General features: G+C 39.1%; 1 protein-coding gene across 7 annotated transcripts in view; it reads right to left on the reverse strand.

Annotated features, from left to right (window-relative positions):
* The window catches only part of WDFY3 (WD repeat and FYVE domain containing 3), a 182,410-nt gene that overhangs the window by 84,591 nt on the left and 81,624 nt on the right, over positions 1 to 16,195 (reverse strand). For 6 of the 7 annotated variants that reach the window (XM_087962815.1, XM_087962813.1, XM_087962814.1 and 3 more), the window contains exons 13-18: positions 15,866 to 15,949; positions 8,559 to 8,739; positions 6,513 to 6,727; positions 5,845 to 5,957; positions 4,237 to 4,468; positions 1,067 to 1,167 (exon numbers count right to left, since the gene is read on the reverse strand). In XM_087962815.1, coding sequence (XP_087818941.1) covers positions 1,067 to 1,167; positions 4,237 to 4,468; positions 5,845 to 5,957; positions 6,513 to 6,727; positions 8,559 to 8,739; positions 15,866 to 15,949 — 926 coding nt within the window. The remainder of the gene's footprint in view (positions 1 to 1,066; positions 1,168 to 4,236; positions 4,469 to 5,844; positions 5,958 to 6,512; positions 6,728 to 8,558; positions 8,740 to 15,865; positions 15,950 to 16,195) is intronic. The other variant, XM_026683686.2, reaches the window with a different exon arrangement.

Consider the following 16,195-nt stretch of genomic DNA (forward strand, 5'->3'; position numbering starts at 1 on the left):
AATTGCTATTGAATAGTAAATATAGATGTGATATATATTCAATCACAATTTTTTTTTATGATACTTGTTATTTGTTTTGACTGCTTGCAGCCAATTACTAAATATTTTCTTATATTATTTCCTAGGGTATAAAGGGAAGGGAAATGTTGAGACAGTGCATTAAAAGCTTCCTCCTTCCCTTCCTTCCATTTATATACAACCTATTTTCTGCAGGCTTCTGGTGATTTACATCACATAAAACCCTTACATTAAATCGTTCACCCAATTGTTAGAGGGTTCAGCTATGCTCTAATAATCAGTTAAATTGGGTTGTTGTAACTCTACTACCACTTTACTCTGCTTATGATTCTCACAATATAGTGGAACACTGGCATTTTGCCTTCATGAGAAATATAACCAAAAATGGGTCATCAGGAGATTATTCTGTTAAAAAAAATACTATCCTGACACTAAGGTAAATTTACAGGTCCTAGTATGAAGTTATATACCAGGGTCTGAAATTCAAGGCCCGGAGACCAGATCCGGGCCACAAGGTGCTTAGATCTGGCCTGGGGGGCTACCTGAAAACATTGAAGGACTGGCTCGCGGTGCCTCTGCCAGCGAAAATGGAGCTCAGGTGGGCCTCAAGCAGCCCTCCCAAGCTCCGTTTTCGCTGGCAGAGGATTGTAGGAGTCTGTCACAGCCAAAAACGGAGATCGGGAGCCCATTTTTGCTGGCAGAGTACTTGGGCCACCATAGGTGCCCCCAACATAAGTGATGGAAGTTGGCCATGCTCAGCCCCAGCCTCCCGAGGTCAAACACATCCCTGATGCTGGCCCCTCAATGAAATTGAGTACGACACCCGTTATATACCAAACGTGAACATGAAGATATCACATTGCTACTCTCAGAAAACAATACACAAAACACATCTATCTAAGCAAGCCATAGATGAGGAACTATGGCCCCTTTATGACTTGTGGACATCAACTCTGTGAATTTCTGAGCCGGTATGGCTAGTTCACACGTCATAAAACAACCATAGTTTCCTAACCCTGATCTAAGCAGACAACAACCAAGGACTCACCAGTTCCAATTCCACTGACTACAGTGCCATCTATTAGTCCTGTAGTAACAACATTATTGGTTGGTGCATTGTGAGGTGCCAAACTAGGCAAGAACAGGCAACTATGAAAGAGAGATGAATGAATTGGAACAGTTTCTGAACAATAAATGAAATCAACAATATATACAGTAAATTAGATCAAAAGTTAGCTCTTTTGCAAATTATCTGGACTAAAAATGATGATAGTAACATCAATACATTATTAAAATTCTTCTGTTTGTCTGTTTGTAACCTTCAGTTGGGAGAAACAGTGCATTATGGGGCAATTAACATACTTCAAGTGGGCCAACTTAAAGATCAAAATTTAGATATTTGGCAACTGGCATGTATTTATGATGTCCCAGGGTCATGTGGTTGCAATGTCCCAGGGTCATGTGATCGCTTTTTGCGACCTTCTGACAATGGAGAAGCCAGATTCACTTAACAACCATGTTACTAATTTAACAACAGCAGTGATTCACTTAACAATTGTGGAAAGAAAGGCAGTTAAATGGGTCAAAGCTCACTTAACAATTGTTTTGCTTAGCAACGGAAATGTTGGCCCCATTGTGATTGCAAATGGAGGACTACCTCTATCTCTGAAATGATGACCAAATGGATCACAGGTTGTCAAGCCAGCAACATATCATAGTAAATTGTACATCACCTAGATTTTTTTTGGAAACTATATATCTTTCTTGATTTTTTTTTAAAAAACAGTAAAATATAAACATGCTTTTTGGACTACAAGACGCACCGGACAATAAGACGCACCTTGGTTTACAGGAGAAAAACAAGAAAAAAATGGTTTTTTGCCTCTGCGCATCCCGTTTTTGCCCTCCCCGGCATTTAGAAGCAGTCTGCAAAAACTGGACCCGTGGAGGCCTCCGGAGGCCAAAAACAGGCACATTTTTGGCCTGCAGAGTGCTTCTGGACACAGGAGAGGCAAAAATGAGACATATAGAGATTTTGGGAGGCCAAAAATGGGCCCGTATTCACTGTATAAGACGCACAGACATTTCCACCCACTTTTTTTGCGGGGGAAGTGCGTCTTATAGTCCGAAAAATACAGTAATATCATTGCTTTTAATGTTCTTAACTTTTTATGTTTTAACTGTATATGTAACCATAAGCCGTCCAGAGTAACCCTATGGTAAAATGGGCAGTCAATAAATTTTTATAAATAAATAAATAATATAAAAGGAAGAAAGTGAAGGGGATAAAACGGTAATACATTTTATAAATAAATAAATATGAAATGAAGAAAGTGAAGGGAATAAAAATGGTAAAGTTAAAAAACACTGACAAAAATACATAAATCTAACATTTAAGGAAGTTTAACTGGCACCTGTAGAAATCTTGAAATTCCTACTTGGAGTCAGATACAAAAACGGCCTTTGACCTTCAGCTTTCGATAGGAATTGTGAACTAGGGAATGCCAGCACATATGGATTGATTGAAGAAGAGTGGCACTCACACACCCATTCGTACTGACACACATGCAGGCACACAAATCTCCAAAATAGAGCGTAAGTACATAGTAAGTAAAAATTAATATCGTAGAAGCGGTCTCTGAAGCACAGACATGGCAAGGAATAGGAATAAATATCATACTGGGACTTCACTAGATGTCACTGTAAGAGCAGTGATGGAAAACCTGTTCTTTCCAGGTTGCAGACAAGCCCCCAGACCCCTTTTTTGTGACCCAGAGCACGGGTCTCCAACCTTGGCAACTTTAAGCCTGGAGGACTGAAATCCTCCAAGCTTAAGTTGCCAAGGTTGGAGACCCCTGGCCCACAGGACCTTCTCCACCAACAATTGCTCAAAAGTGGCCACATGGTTTTCTTGCATTTTGAGGGGGGAAACAGTAGAAACTTTCCCGTAAGCCTAAAATAAAACTGTCATACTTTAAAACCGATAAATAACACCCATTCTCTCAGTTGCACCCACATGCATGATGTTCCCTCATCGTTTTGCATCACTGTACCATTTACTGGACCCAAAATATGTTTTCCCGCCTCCCATAAATATTTCCAAATGTCAGGAGGCATTTGCCGTTTGTTTTCCACCTGTCTGTGTGATGGTACATTTGTCTCCATTCTGGAAAGTGAAGTACTTGCTGATGTTCTTTGAATATAAGATCCAGGGTTAATAAACCATGGGAAACATCAATCAGATACAGCTACGTCATTAAAAATCAAAGTGTGTGTGTGTTGGAGGGAAGATTCACACAAAAAGATGGCACAATGACACATTGTGGATTTACATCACAATTTTGATGTGTAATCAGAGCTAGAATTACATCCAAGGATCCTATCTCCCCCCCACACACACACCTTTTTTTTTCTTTCTTTCTAAAGACAGGAATAAGAATATTTTAAGGAGACAATTCAATATTTCAGCAAGTGAAATACCAACCGTTATAAACTCACATTATGCTTTCACAGTCTAAATTTCTTTACAGACCAGTACATCAAAAATCCAAGCAATTTCTGGGTACAATTAATTTTAAGAAGTAGTAATCATAAAAAACAATAATATTCATAACATTAATAATGATCACATAATAATAATAGTATTTGCTTATTCATTTTAGTGAACCTTCCTTATGAAATTAATCATTCCCTTATGCTTTTAAATTTCTAACTGCTGTTTTTGCTAGTTATCCATTGCTAAAACAAATCCCATGTTAAAAAGTATTTAGTTTCTCCCTTCTCCTTAATTTTAAATGTTAATCTATCCATTTCTGCACATTCTATTTTTTTTTTAAATTACATTTTCTTCTGTAAGGATCTCTTCATTTTTTTCCCACTGTTGTGGAAATACAATTCTAGCTGCTGTTAAGACGTGTAAAATTAAATCCGAGCAATTTCTGTAAACCATATAATGAATTATACTGGGCTTTCTGTGATCACCGTATGCCTTTCCAGACTTAAGACAATTGGATACAAGGGCCACTTTTAGTGGGGAAAAAATGTTGTAATGCATAAAAAATAATGCTTTCTGGGATGATCTTAAACTTTGTTCCAGAAGAATGTGTAACATCAAAAGCAGCCTTCCATGTCACATTTTATGGTTGTAAAACCAAAACCATCCCCTTAAACCTCCATGAAGAACAATGAATTAAGATAAAAGATTTTGCGAGACCTTACCCGAACCCTTCAAGAGAAGTGTCAAATTCAATAAAGGCAGGCGTAACGGATGATCCATGAAGTCTAATATCATGTGGGGTTGTCATAGAAACCAAACACTTTACTCTTGTCAGAGGCACGGTGCTTCCTTCGGCTGGCTTCAAAAGGCTCTTGCTAATCCTGTAGTGGCTGTCTTCATGTAAGCTGAACACACAGTCGGTACCAAGCCCTTCCATTGATGTAACCATACTATCTATAGTAGAAATTAAGAAAAAGAGGTGTAAAAAAGAATAGCTGTGTTAATAGCAAATGTGAAAAAAGGAAGAGGTTGAGCGAACGGAGAAAGGGGGGAAAAATAGGTTTGTTGCTTGATGCTAAGTCTCACGTATTCCGATTCACGTATTCTACATGGACTAGATGGTTCTAAAAATGATAGACCGGTTATAAAATCAGTCCTCAAAATCATAATGGAAGTTATAAAAGTCAAGGCTATCCTTAATAGACAAAAGAGCCGAAAAGCCATTTATATAATTGAAAGCGTTTAAAATTTTAACTGGCAAAATTCCAATGAAATCATTCACTGAAACAGACCCAAACCCTCCCTATGCCAGTTTAATTGGGTTGTGAATTAAATGTTAAGATATTCATCTAGTTAATTCTCACACTGTCGAAGAAAATCTATCTATGTGGTCATTAAGAGATAATATCAAGTTGATGGCATATAATCAACCCATCAATCATTGCACATCTTAATGACACACAGTAGCATCCAAATGTAATTTCCACAACAATGTCTACCTAGTTTAGCCACCTTCTTCCCACTAAGAGAAATCTTTTTCTACTCAGCCTCGTACTGAAAAAGAAATTATTAAGTAAACCTCAGCTATTAAAGACACTGGACTAAATATAGCCGTAATATAGTCAGTCTTTTAATCACAACCAAGGTATGTGACTCTTCTATTATTATCTCCAATAATAGAAGTTATAATTATTGGATATACTATTATTACCCAGGCTTTATTCTATTTTTGATTTTAAATCAGACTTTGAAGTTGGTTTCACATCTTAAATTATGGAGTGGTTATCAAAAGTGAATATTTAGACCTGACAACAGAAACCCCTAGAAAGGTTTCAAAGAGAAACACCACACTGTAATAATGTGGTGTTTTTTTTTCTGGCTCCTTATCCAAGGTTAAACGATTTTTAGAATTGTACTCAATCAAGCTTTTTCTATTAATATTCCAAAAGGCCTCTATAATAACACAAGCAAATCTCATTAGGACTCATTCTAGATTTTGCTCAAAGAATTACGAGATTTTAAGAACTGCTAGAACAGGGATGTAAAACTCAAGGCCTGCGGGCCGAATCTGGCCCACAGGGCTGGCCTGGAAACAGCAAAGGACTGGTCCCCGGTGCCTCTGCTAGCGAAAATGGGGTTCCGGGAGCTGTGCACAACCTGTGCCCCGTTTTGACTGGCAGGGTGCTACAGGAGGCATCCATCCCGTCTCCCCCCACCCCACCCGGCCCGCTGCGGAGAACTACAATTCTGATTCAGCCCTCAAAGAAACCCAGTTTGACACCCCTGTGCTAGAAGAATCCCAGATGCATTTTTAATATTTGAACCCTTACTTCTCATCTCTGGTTCATAACTGAGTGAGCTCGGTTTATGTACATGATACCGTTTCAATAGTTTTTTATCCCAGGCTCCACAATTCAGAGGATTTCCCAAACGTAAAAATTCCCTAAAGAAAAATGGAGAGATAAGAGAAGCTTCAGATTATTCTACGTTGCTTTTAACTTTAATCTTTAATCCCTTAATCTAAAGGCTTTCACTCAAACTCTTTAATGAAATTTTTAAAAACCCTGAAACTAACCAGCATACAAACACATTAAAAATGTCAAGTCTGTGCTGTATATAAACGCATCAGTTATAATTATTCTTCTATTGTTATTTTTCTTATTTACAAAATTTATAGAGTACTTTTTTGTCATTAGACAGAATGCAAAAATCATGAATTGAAAATTGAAAACAATTTTCTTTCAATTTTCTTCTTTGTGGCAGCCCCTGAGATATTGGAACACTGCAATCACGTCCCTCCTAGTCATTAAACAAGACATACCCAATTAAACTAGACATACCTAGTCCCTCATGTGCCTCTTTTCATTAAACTAGACATACCCAATTCCAGCTACCGTTCTTTGTATGTTTTAGCCTCCAGTCCCCTAATCATCTTGGTTGCTCTTCTCTGCGCTCTTTCTGAATAACAATCTGAATTGAACCAAACTTTCTCACTTACCGCAGCACCATCGGTTCTAACGCTTGAGAAGCCAACCTTTCAAACATCCTTTGGAGAGGTGGATGCAAAGAATGGTCCTCATCCGTAAGAGCAGCACTGCATTTCTGCAGAAGCCGAGCATGAAGCCCGGCTTCACACATAACTTGTTGATTCCTTTCAGTATGTACAAGAGATTGCAAGATGTTGGCCACTGCAAGCTGGAGATCCAGTGCATGCTATAAATACATAAAGCAAAAACACTGTGTTTGAATATCTACCTGTATATTATTGTCAAACTCAAGGCCAGGAAGCTGGATCTGGCTTGTGGGGTGCTTAGATCTGACCTGCGGGGCCACCCTGGAAACAGCGGAGGACTGGCCCACAGTGCCTCTGCCAGAGAAAATGGAGCTTGAGAGGCCCACGCGCAGCCTTCCGAGACTCCATTTTTGGTCGTGATGGCCTCCTCTAGCCCTCTGGCAGCAAAGATGGAGCTGGCGGGGGCATGTATGTCCCCCCCCCCAAGCTACGTTTTCACTGGCAAAGGGCTAGCAAAACAAACTAAAAACAAAACAAAAGGAGAAAAGTTGCATTTCTCTTTTGCATTTGAGCATGCAGTAAGGGACATATTATAAGGGACATAAATAAGTCTTGCCTTAACATTGGCCACCACTGAAAATATTTACAGACCCCCTCACATCCCGGATATAAACTGTTTGTCAGGGTTCCGGCAGTTACTCCAATTAAATCATGAGCCTCGAGCCACACTCCCAAAACTAAAAAAAGATTTATCTGAAGTTAACATTCTACCTCTGGCATTTACCTGGGCGTAGCCAACTCTGAGATACGTAATTCACTGTCACCCCTGATTCTGCTCCCCCCCACTGTGTATCATCCAATGAAAAACAATAGCCAAGAGTCATCAGTCATGCTCTCCAATTAAATTTTTGCATGGCAGAAGCTTCAGTTATCTAATCAGTCTTTGAAGAAAATACGAATGGAATGTACTTTCGATTCCACACTGCTGCTTGTTTTTTGAAACTCCCCTCCCTTCTCTCTATTGTCAACTATAACACTATTAAGTGTTGTACCTTGTGATTCTTGACTCTTGATGAATGTATCTTTTTTTAATGTACACTGAAAGCATTTGCACCAAGACAAATTCTTTGTGTGTCCAATCACACTTGGACAATTAAGAATTCTATCTATCTATTCATAGGTGCCCCCAACATGAGTGACGTCGAGGTGGCCATGTCCACCCTGGCCACACCTACCCACCCAGGCCCATCCCAGGCCCCCGAGGTCAAACATAACCCTGATGTGGCCCTCAATGAAATCCGAATTTGACACTTGTTCTAAAGTGTACATTATTACTCGAACAATAGATATAGATCAGAAATGGGAATTTTATGCTGGTTACCAGCCATGACATTAACTCTAAGTAAAACAGGCAGACTCAGATTCCCAACACATATTGAAAATACATAGGACAACACCTGGAAGGAGATGTTTTGGGGAAAACCAATAGGATAATTAACTTTTTTTCCTCTAAACATCATGTCAGTGTATAACCATGTTGTTCCAGGTGCCAATCAAAATACAAACTTTCTTGGATAAACTGAACTAGTAGTGTTAACAGATTCCAGAAAGTAAATATGTCCTAAGATTTAAGTTCACTATGTTTATAGCATTGTTTCTCAACCTTGGCCACTTTTAAGATGAGTGGATTTCAACTTGCATCATGCTGGCTGGGGAATTCTGGGGATTGAAGTTCACACATCTTAAAGTGATCAAGGTTGAAGACCCCTGGTTTATAGAATAGATAGATAGAATTCTTTATTGTCCAAGTGTGATTGGACACACAAGGAATTTGTCTTGGTGCAAATGCTCTCGGTGTACATAAAAGAAAAGATACATTCATCAAGAGTCAAGAATCATAAGGTACAACACTTAATAATAGTCATAGGGTACAATAAGCAATCAAATCATACTAGGAAACAGTCAATATAAATCATAATATTATATAAATTATTGGAATGATACACAATGAAGCAATATTAAGACTCTCACTTCTGGCTGTATAGTTGACCCAACAGAGACCACAAGATCCAGCATAGCCAGCATAGCTCCAGGATGGATAATAACGGCATCCAGATTTTGCAGTAGTATAGTTCCTTTGTGTAACTTCGCATCAGTGGCATTTTTGGAAGGAAACACTGAAGATGCTGCTGACACTGAATGATACGCATGTCTAAAGGCGACAAGGAAAAATGACAGCATTAGACTCTTCTTTCAAAGAGTTGAACTAAGTACTGAATATTTCAAGTTCAAATAATCATAAACTTCATCTATTAATATACAATGATGTTTGTACTACTGTAAATGCCTTAATTTTTTTTCTTTTCCATACTAACTTGCACTTTCTCTTATTTTTACAAGCATCACAGCAATATTTTTTTCCAGAATATTTTTTTGCCCTAATAATTATATGTCAGCTAGTCCAGATGAGCTATAAACCTGTCTGATAAAAAAAGAGGACTTCTCATTTAAGAATATTCTCAAATCATCCAGGTCATTGCTTCTCCCAAAGATGCTTCTTCCAAAAAGCAACTGGACTTAAAATGTTTCGCTTCTCATCCAAGAAGCTTCTTCAGGTCTGAACTGAAGAAGATTCTTGGATGAGAAGCAAAACATTTTCATAGAAAAACAAAACAAAACAAAACAAGAAAATCCAGTGGCTTTTTGGAAAAAAATACTTTTGGGAGAGGAACATTTTTTCTTTCATCCAACTGGATCGAAAAGGAAGCTTGCGTATCATTACCATACTGTGTATTATATTCTGAACACAACACAAATACAGGTAGTCCTCGACTTACAATCTTTTGTTTAGGGACCATTCAATAGTACAAGAGCACTGAAAAAAGTGAATTATGGCCGTTTTCCACCCTTGCAGCATCCGCATGGTCCTGTGATCAAAATTCAGGTGACAACTGGCATGTAGTTTTTTTGTACTTTTATTCTCTTCATTTATAATTCTTAATAAAATTATTTGAAAAAAAATATACCATAGATAATGTTCTGACCCAGCTCCCCAAACACGACAAACCCTCTGACGTGAACTCAAAAGATTAGGAGTGCCGGCAGCCATGGCAAAAAGTTTCTCTCTCAGGCTGACAAATCCGTCCGGCCGGAAGACAAATAGTTGTCTGCCACATCTATTCATCTCTGCCCCCTGCCTTTTATCCCCAGAGCTAGGGTGGGGCTTCGCTATTAGCGGTGGCTCTTCCTTCCCAAGGACCGGCCCATAGATTTCCACTGCTCTCCTCTCCTCTGCGCAGCTACGCGTCAGGCACTGCACCCAGCTGTTCCTCCTCCTCATCAGCCACCTCCAGACCTGGAGGCTGTTGACTCTCCATCTGAGCTTTGACGGACGGCCCAGGCTCCGCCTCTGTCTCTTTCTCTCTGACAGTTCCATTCCATCTTCCCCCTTGGAGCTCCCAGGTTGCCCTGATGCTGAACCTGACTCCCACCCTTCCTCCTCCTCCTCCTCCTCTGAATCAGCTGCTGGAGGGGCTGGCGGCCGACAGGCCACAACAGAAAAGGAACAAATGGATCAATGAACAATGAACACAGAATTCTCACTCAAAACACAAATGACTAGGCTAAAATTATCTTACTTAGGATGCACAGGCTTAGTTCTTTGGAGAAGGCTCTAATAATGGGAAAGGTGAAAGATAAAGGGAAGAAGAGATGGCCACCCATGTTAACGAGTGCATAGTTTGAAGATCTGTAGGACCAACTTAGGGGCAGATAACCATGGTATATAATGGTATATAATCAAGCAGCTTTGTATATTTTGTTTCAGAATAGTCGCTACAACTTTAACAGCACAACTATAATGACGTGGGAAAATACCCGAACAAAGCTGAATACCATACATACATATCTACATACATACATACATACATACATATATCTATCTACATATACATAGATATATACATATATATATCACATCTGCTAATTTGATCTGAATACCCCAGAAACATCCATTTTAATTGGTAAGGGATCTTTAGGTTCTCAAAAGTAATTTATTTGTATAGAATACATGGTCCCAGGGTCATGTGAACACCATTTGTAACTTTCCTTGCTGGATTTTGACAAAGTCAGCAGGGGAAGCCCGACTCACTTAACTATCAGATGATTGACTTAACTGCAGTGATTTGGTTAACAACTGTGTCGAAAAAGGTCGCAAAATGGGGCAAAAACTCACTTAACAACTGCTTAGCAATGGAAATTCTGGGCTCAACTGTGGTTATAAGTCAAGGACTATCCATAACATGAAGAATAACGTATCCTACACACCTCTTTTTACAAGGTATGACCATATCATACTAGATGACATTATTGCACATGTAGCTCTATAAATGTGTAATCCAGATAGCAGCTGTCACAGAATCTTATGCAAACAAACAAACAAACAAATGCCAGTCCTATCATCTTTTCATTCAGGGCTCAGCAACATGTGGTCATCAGAAGGCCTATAATGAGGTGTACTGAAAACTAAAAACAATTCCTGCCAATTTTAAGTGAAAACATGGGGAAACAGAATTGTAGCCATAAAAAGTAGGATATATCTCAATTTTAAAAACAAAGCATCTGCCCACCACTGACCTAATGTGGTTATGTGCTTTTTTTTGGGGGTATGAAGTCATTCTTTGTTACTGTAATTTGTCTGAATTATCACAGTTTCCCCTCCCCCCCAAAAAATACATTTGCTCTATAAATAACCAAGCCCAATTTGATGGCATCATATTAATCTCAAACTGATTCTGATCTCTGCCTGGGCACTTTGCATCATCCTAAAAGTTTGCAGGACTGTATTGTTTCCATTTTGCCTCTATCAGCAACATAGTCGACACATATTAAATGTTGGAGAAAGCTATAAATTGCGATTTGAATCGCAAAGCCAAACCAGAGCACAAAGCTTTCATTCTAGCAAAACTATGGTTGATGAAAGAAAGAAAGAAAGAAAGAAAGAAAGAAAGAAAGAAAGAAAGAAAGAAAGAAAGAAAGAAAGAAAGAAAGAAAGAAGGAAGGAAGGAAGGAAGGAAGGAAGGAAGGAAGGAAGGAAGGAAGGAAGGAAGGAAGGAAGGAAGGAAGGAAGGAAGGAAGGAAGGAAGGATTGATTGCAATAGCACTTAGACTTATATATCGCTTCACACTGCTTTACAACCAACCCTCTTTAAGCAGTTTTTACAGAGTCAGCCTATTGCCCCCAACAATCTGGGTCCTCATTTTATCAACTTCAGAAGGATGGAAAGCTGAGTCAACCTTGAGCCAATGAGGATCAAACTGCTGAACTGCTGGCAGCCAGCAGTCAGCAGAAATAGCCTGCAGTTCTGTATTCTAACCACTGCGCCACCAGGGCTCTTAAAGACCAAGGTTCAAAGACAATTAGGGGAAAAACATCCACAAATGGCCAGTAACAACCAGAGACAAAAGGAAGCAAGTAGGTCTGTGGGCTGTTCGATGTTCTGGATGAATATAATACAATCAGTTTGCTCTGTGGTGTACATCCACGTCCTGCTGACTAAGGGCAATCTACATCTTACGTTTAAGATCAATGCTTTATGGTTGACTGGCAGTGCATCCCTTGTCCAGAAAATAACACCCTCAAGAACGTGGGAATTACTAGGGTAAATGACACAGTGACATTGTATTACTTACATCTACATGGTAACTCAATGGAGCAACTCATCTTCTGCAAGATGAAATTCCTCTGTAGGATTTCGTAGTGAAGGGAGACTGAGGCATCTTATCTCTCCCTCCATATCACTATCAGCTGTTGGCTTATCTATTTATCTGGAATAAGCAGGTGAAGAAAAATCTAGCCAACAGATTATCCGTGTCCTCTTAGTGGCAAGTAAGCAGTAAGCATTGACTATCACTGCATCTACTCTTTCAGCCATTAGGTTAAAAGCAAGAGTTTAAGTAGTATTTTCTGGGTTTCTATGGTCAAGTCTGTTACCCTGTCTGGTCACATGTTGAGTTTAGTGCACTGAAAATAGAACTAAACAATACAAGCCAGTGGGTTGCCAAAACATATAGAAATATTTATGAAAAGGAGGGAGTTCCACACTGGAGCTCGCTGCTGGATTCATGGCAGACTCCCCTCTTCCTGCAATTCTCTGCTCTTTTTGGTTATCATACAATACGGGTGGTATTTTCAAGTTGTGTTCCTTTTTCACTGTTTGTTTTATGGGTTTTGTTATTTTACTTCTCTTCTGCTTATTTTTTGCTTTCATTCCCCCCCCCTTTTTTAATTATCGTAAGCTACCTAGAGTAGCCCCACAGGCGGCAAATAAATTTAACAAATAAAATGATAAATAATACGTTTCATTAAGGGTGTTACTGTACACTCAACGTTCAAAGTAATACTATCTCTACTTCTTTAGGTCACTTTTTAAAAATAACCGGTAACATTTGGAGACTTTTTATTCATTTATTTAAATAATTCACTAAGGGCTTGTGGAAAAACTTTCCAGCTTGGTCTAGTGCAGGGGTGTCCAACTCGATTTCATTGAGGGCTGCACGAGAGTTTGCCCCTCATTTTGTCTTTACAGTTCTACAGTCTGCAGTTTCAGAAGTCCTGAGGCAAAGAGGTGAAAGATTAATGATTGACAAGTGTTATATTTCTAATTCCTTCCTCATCCCAACATTAGAAGGCTCAAGCCTTAGTTGTAAATTTGAGAGAGGGGCATCATTTACTGTTTCACAGGGTCATAGACTGGCTTAAGATACACTCATTTAAGGTATCTGCTATTTAAATCACAACAGGTTTATGTACGTGTTTTTCACCTAAATATTTATGACTCCCTACAGGTCTGAACGGAAGACAATCCCAATTAATGTCAGGTTTTATGTGACAGGTGATCTAACTTAAACCTGGTGTCAGCCTTGGAAGCCATATTTTACTTGAAGGCTTTGTTAGTGCCTGGGAATTTGGGAGGGGGGATTTCTTAGTGAGTAGGAAAGTAGACTCAACAACATTCTCTCTTAAAAGTCAAGGACAAGTTACCCTGCACCTGGAGAGGAGTGTCTGGAGGAATGTCTCCAGTTGGGACGTTTGATTGGGCCATGTGATGGACTGGTAGGTGCAGGGGATGGATCTTTGAATTTCTCTTGGGGAAGGAAAATCCCAGAACTCTCAGATTCGGGTTTTCCCAGATATGCCAATATGATTTCTCTAATAAATTCTTACTTGGATGGACTTTGTTTCTGAGTGCGGAATGGTTATGGGGGAGTTTTATTGGAACGCTGACATCTGGCTTGGAATTGAATGCTGATATTATAGAACAAGAGTGCAGGAAATAGGAAATAATAGGCAATAATTTATGCCCATTCAACTATTATGTAGCTATTATGAGTATTAATCTTTGAGTTCATCTATTTTTCTAACCAGAAACACATTGATCCAAAGTATTCATAACACTCCTGACATATAAATAGGGCCTCGGGGCTCATATTTTTCCCAGACTGAACCTATCAGTAGTAGGAAAGTAGAATGTATAGAAGATCATATAAAACAATGTCAGACAGAATTTATCAGCTTCATTATGTCCCATTCTCTACTTTTTGTTTAACATTTTAAGAATTGGGAGTTGAGAAACTGTATTTTGCACTTAAAGGATAGTGATATCCAAAGTTCAACTGCAAAAAAATATTTTTTTTAAATACAATTTGCCAATCTTGGATTACCTGTATAAAATTGCACAATCAAAACTGACAGCGGAGGCTAACTTTTTCTTTTATATAAAAACATTTCCTTTTTAGCTAATCCTAAAGTATCACTTGCAACCTTTTCATTACACTGGTACCATTGTGCAACAGATGGAACAGATTCAAGAAAAATGAATGAACAATAGGTGACATTTCCTAAGATTTCCAAATCTCATGAAATTTCAGCAATAATTCTATTCAAACTCTAAGAGTTAGGGAAAATTCAATAATCTTAATAGTCTGGACCAGGCGTCGGTATAGGTAGCATAGGTCCACTAAAATAAATAAATAAACTTACAGGTTGTCCTTGACTTACAGCCACAATTGGGGTTAAAATTTCAGTCTCTAAATGAAATGGTTGTTCAGTGAATCATCAGGCCTGATTCCGTGACCATATTACCACAGTCATTACATAAATAATAGCAATAGCAGTTAGACTATATACCATTTCACAGTGCTTTATAGCCTCTCTAAGCAGTTTACAGAATCGCCTATTGCCCTCAACAATCTGGGTCCTCATTTTACCGACCTGGGAAGGATGGAAGGCTGAGTTAACCTTGAGCCAGTGAGACTCGAACTGCTGAACTGCTGGCAGCTGGCAGTCAGCAGAAGCAGCCTGTACTACTGCATACATGACTCAGGTGGATGTTAAGCAAATCTGGCTTCCCCAATTGACTTTGCTTGTCAGCTGGGAAGATCACAAATCACAGTCCCGTGACTGCAAGATACTGTGCCCATTTGTAAATAAATGCAAACCTGTTGCTAACCACCCAAATGGCAATTACATAGGTGCTATGATGATTGTAAAGGTGAAAGATTGAGGGCAAAAGGAGAAGGGGACGATAGAGAATGAGGTGGCTGGATGGAATCATTGAAGCAGTAGGCGTGAGCTTCAATGGACTCCAGAAGATGGTAGAGGACAGGAAGGCCTGGAGGAACGTTGTCCATGGGGTCGCGATGGGTGGACACACAACTTCGCAACTAACAACAACAACAACAAATGATGGTTGTAACTTCAAGGACAGGTAATATGTCACTTTTTCTAAGGCTGTTAAAACTTCGATCTGTTGGTAAATAATGGTTGTAAGTCAAAGACTACCTGTAGTTAGGAGCAGCTTACTTGACCCACTGATTTAATTTAATTTCTAACCAATCAAATATAATCTGAATGTTCAACCAATCTTCCTTCCTTCCTTTCTTTTCCTTCCTTCTTTTTCTTCCTTCTTTATTTCTTTTCCTTCCTTCCTTTCCTTCCTTACTGTTTCTTTGCCTTCCTTCCTTCTTTTTCTTTCTTTTCCTTCTTTCTTTTCCTTCCTCCCTCCCTCCCTCTGATAAATCTTTCAGTTAAATTAAGTGCAGACAAATTAATTACATATAACAGGGGGGGGGGAGCAAGAAGCACACTTACAGAAGTTAATGATATATTATTAGTGGTTGTTTTATGGACTCAATAAAAGAGCCTTACTCCAGAGAAAGTTTTTTTTAAAAAACAATAACAACGATCGAAGAACACAGAAAGACAGGGTCTCAGTTTGGGGAAGGTAAGAACCCAACCCTTTTTTTAGCTACAACTTCTGTTTAAAAAGGATCGGTACCTTTTCCTGGTCAAAGCTGGTGTGCCCCAAGGAGAGGGGAGAGAAGACTCATTGGTCAGGCAAGGAGGAATCTGCTCAGCACGACTACAGACAAAACAGACACAGAGGGGACAGAGAGAAGTTAGAAGAGAGAACAGGATGCTGGAAGCTTTGTTAGTTTTACAGTTTCACCACGAGAAATGGATTTTTCAGGAGGAACTCGAAAAGATGACAAAACATTCAAACAAACGAAAACAGAAACATAGGAAGCTTTCAAAGACATATATAGACTAAGCAAAATTCAAGTTTAACCATGATTCGTGCATTAAGGCAAAAGTGCTAGACTGTTAA

This window comes from Notechis scutatus, chromosome 4 (assembly GCF_049901735.1).
Source record: "Notechis scutatus isolate UNSWTSFEM ecotype Mainland chromosome 4, rNotScu1.2, whole genome shotgun sequence".
Lineage (NCBI taxonomy): Eukaryota > Metazoa > Chordata > Lepidosauria > Squamata > Elapidae > Notechis > Notechis scutatus.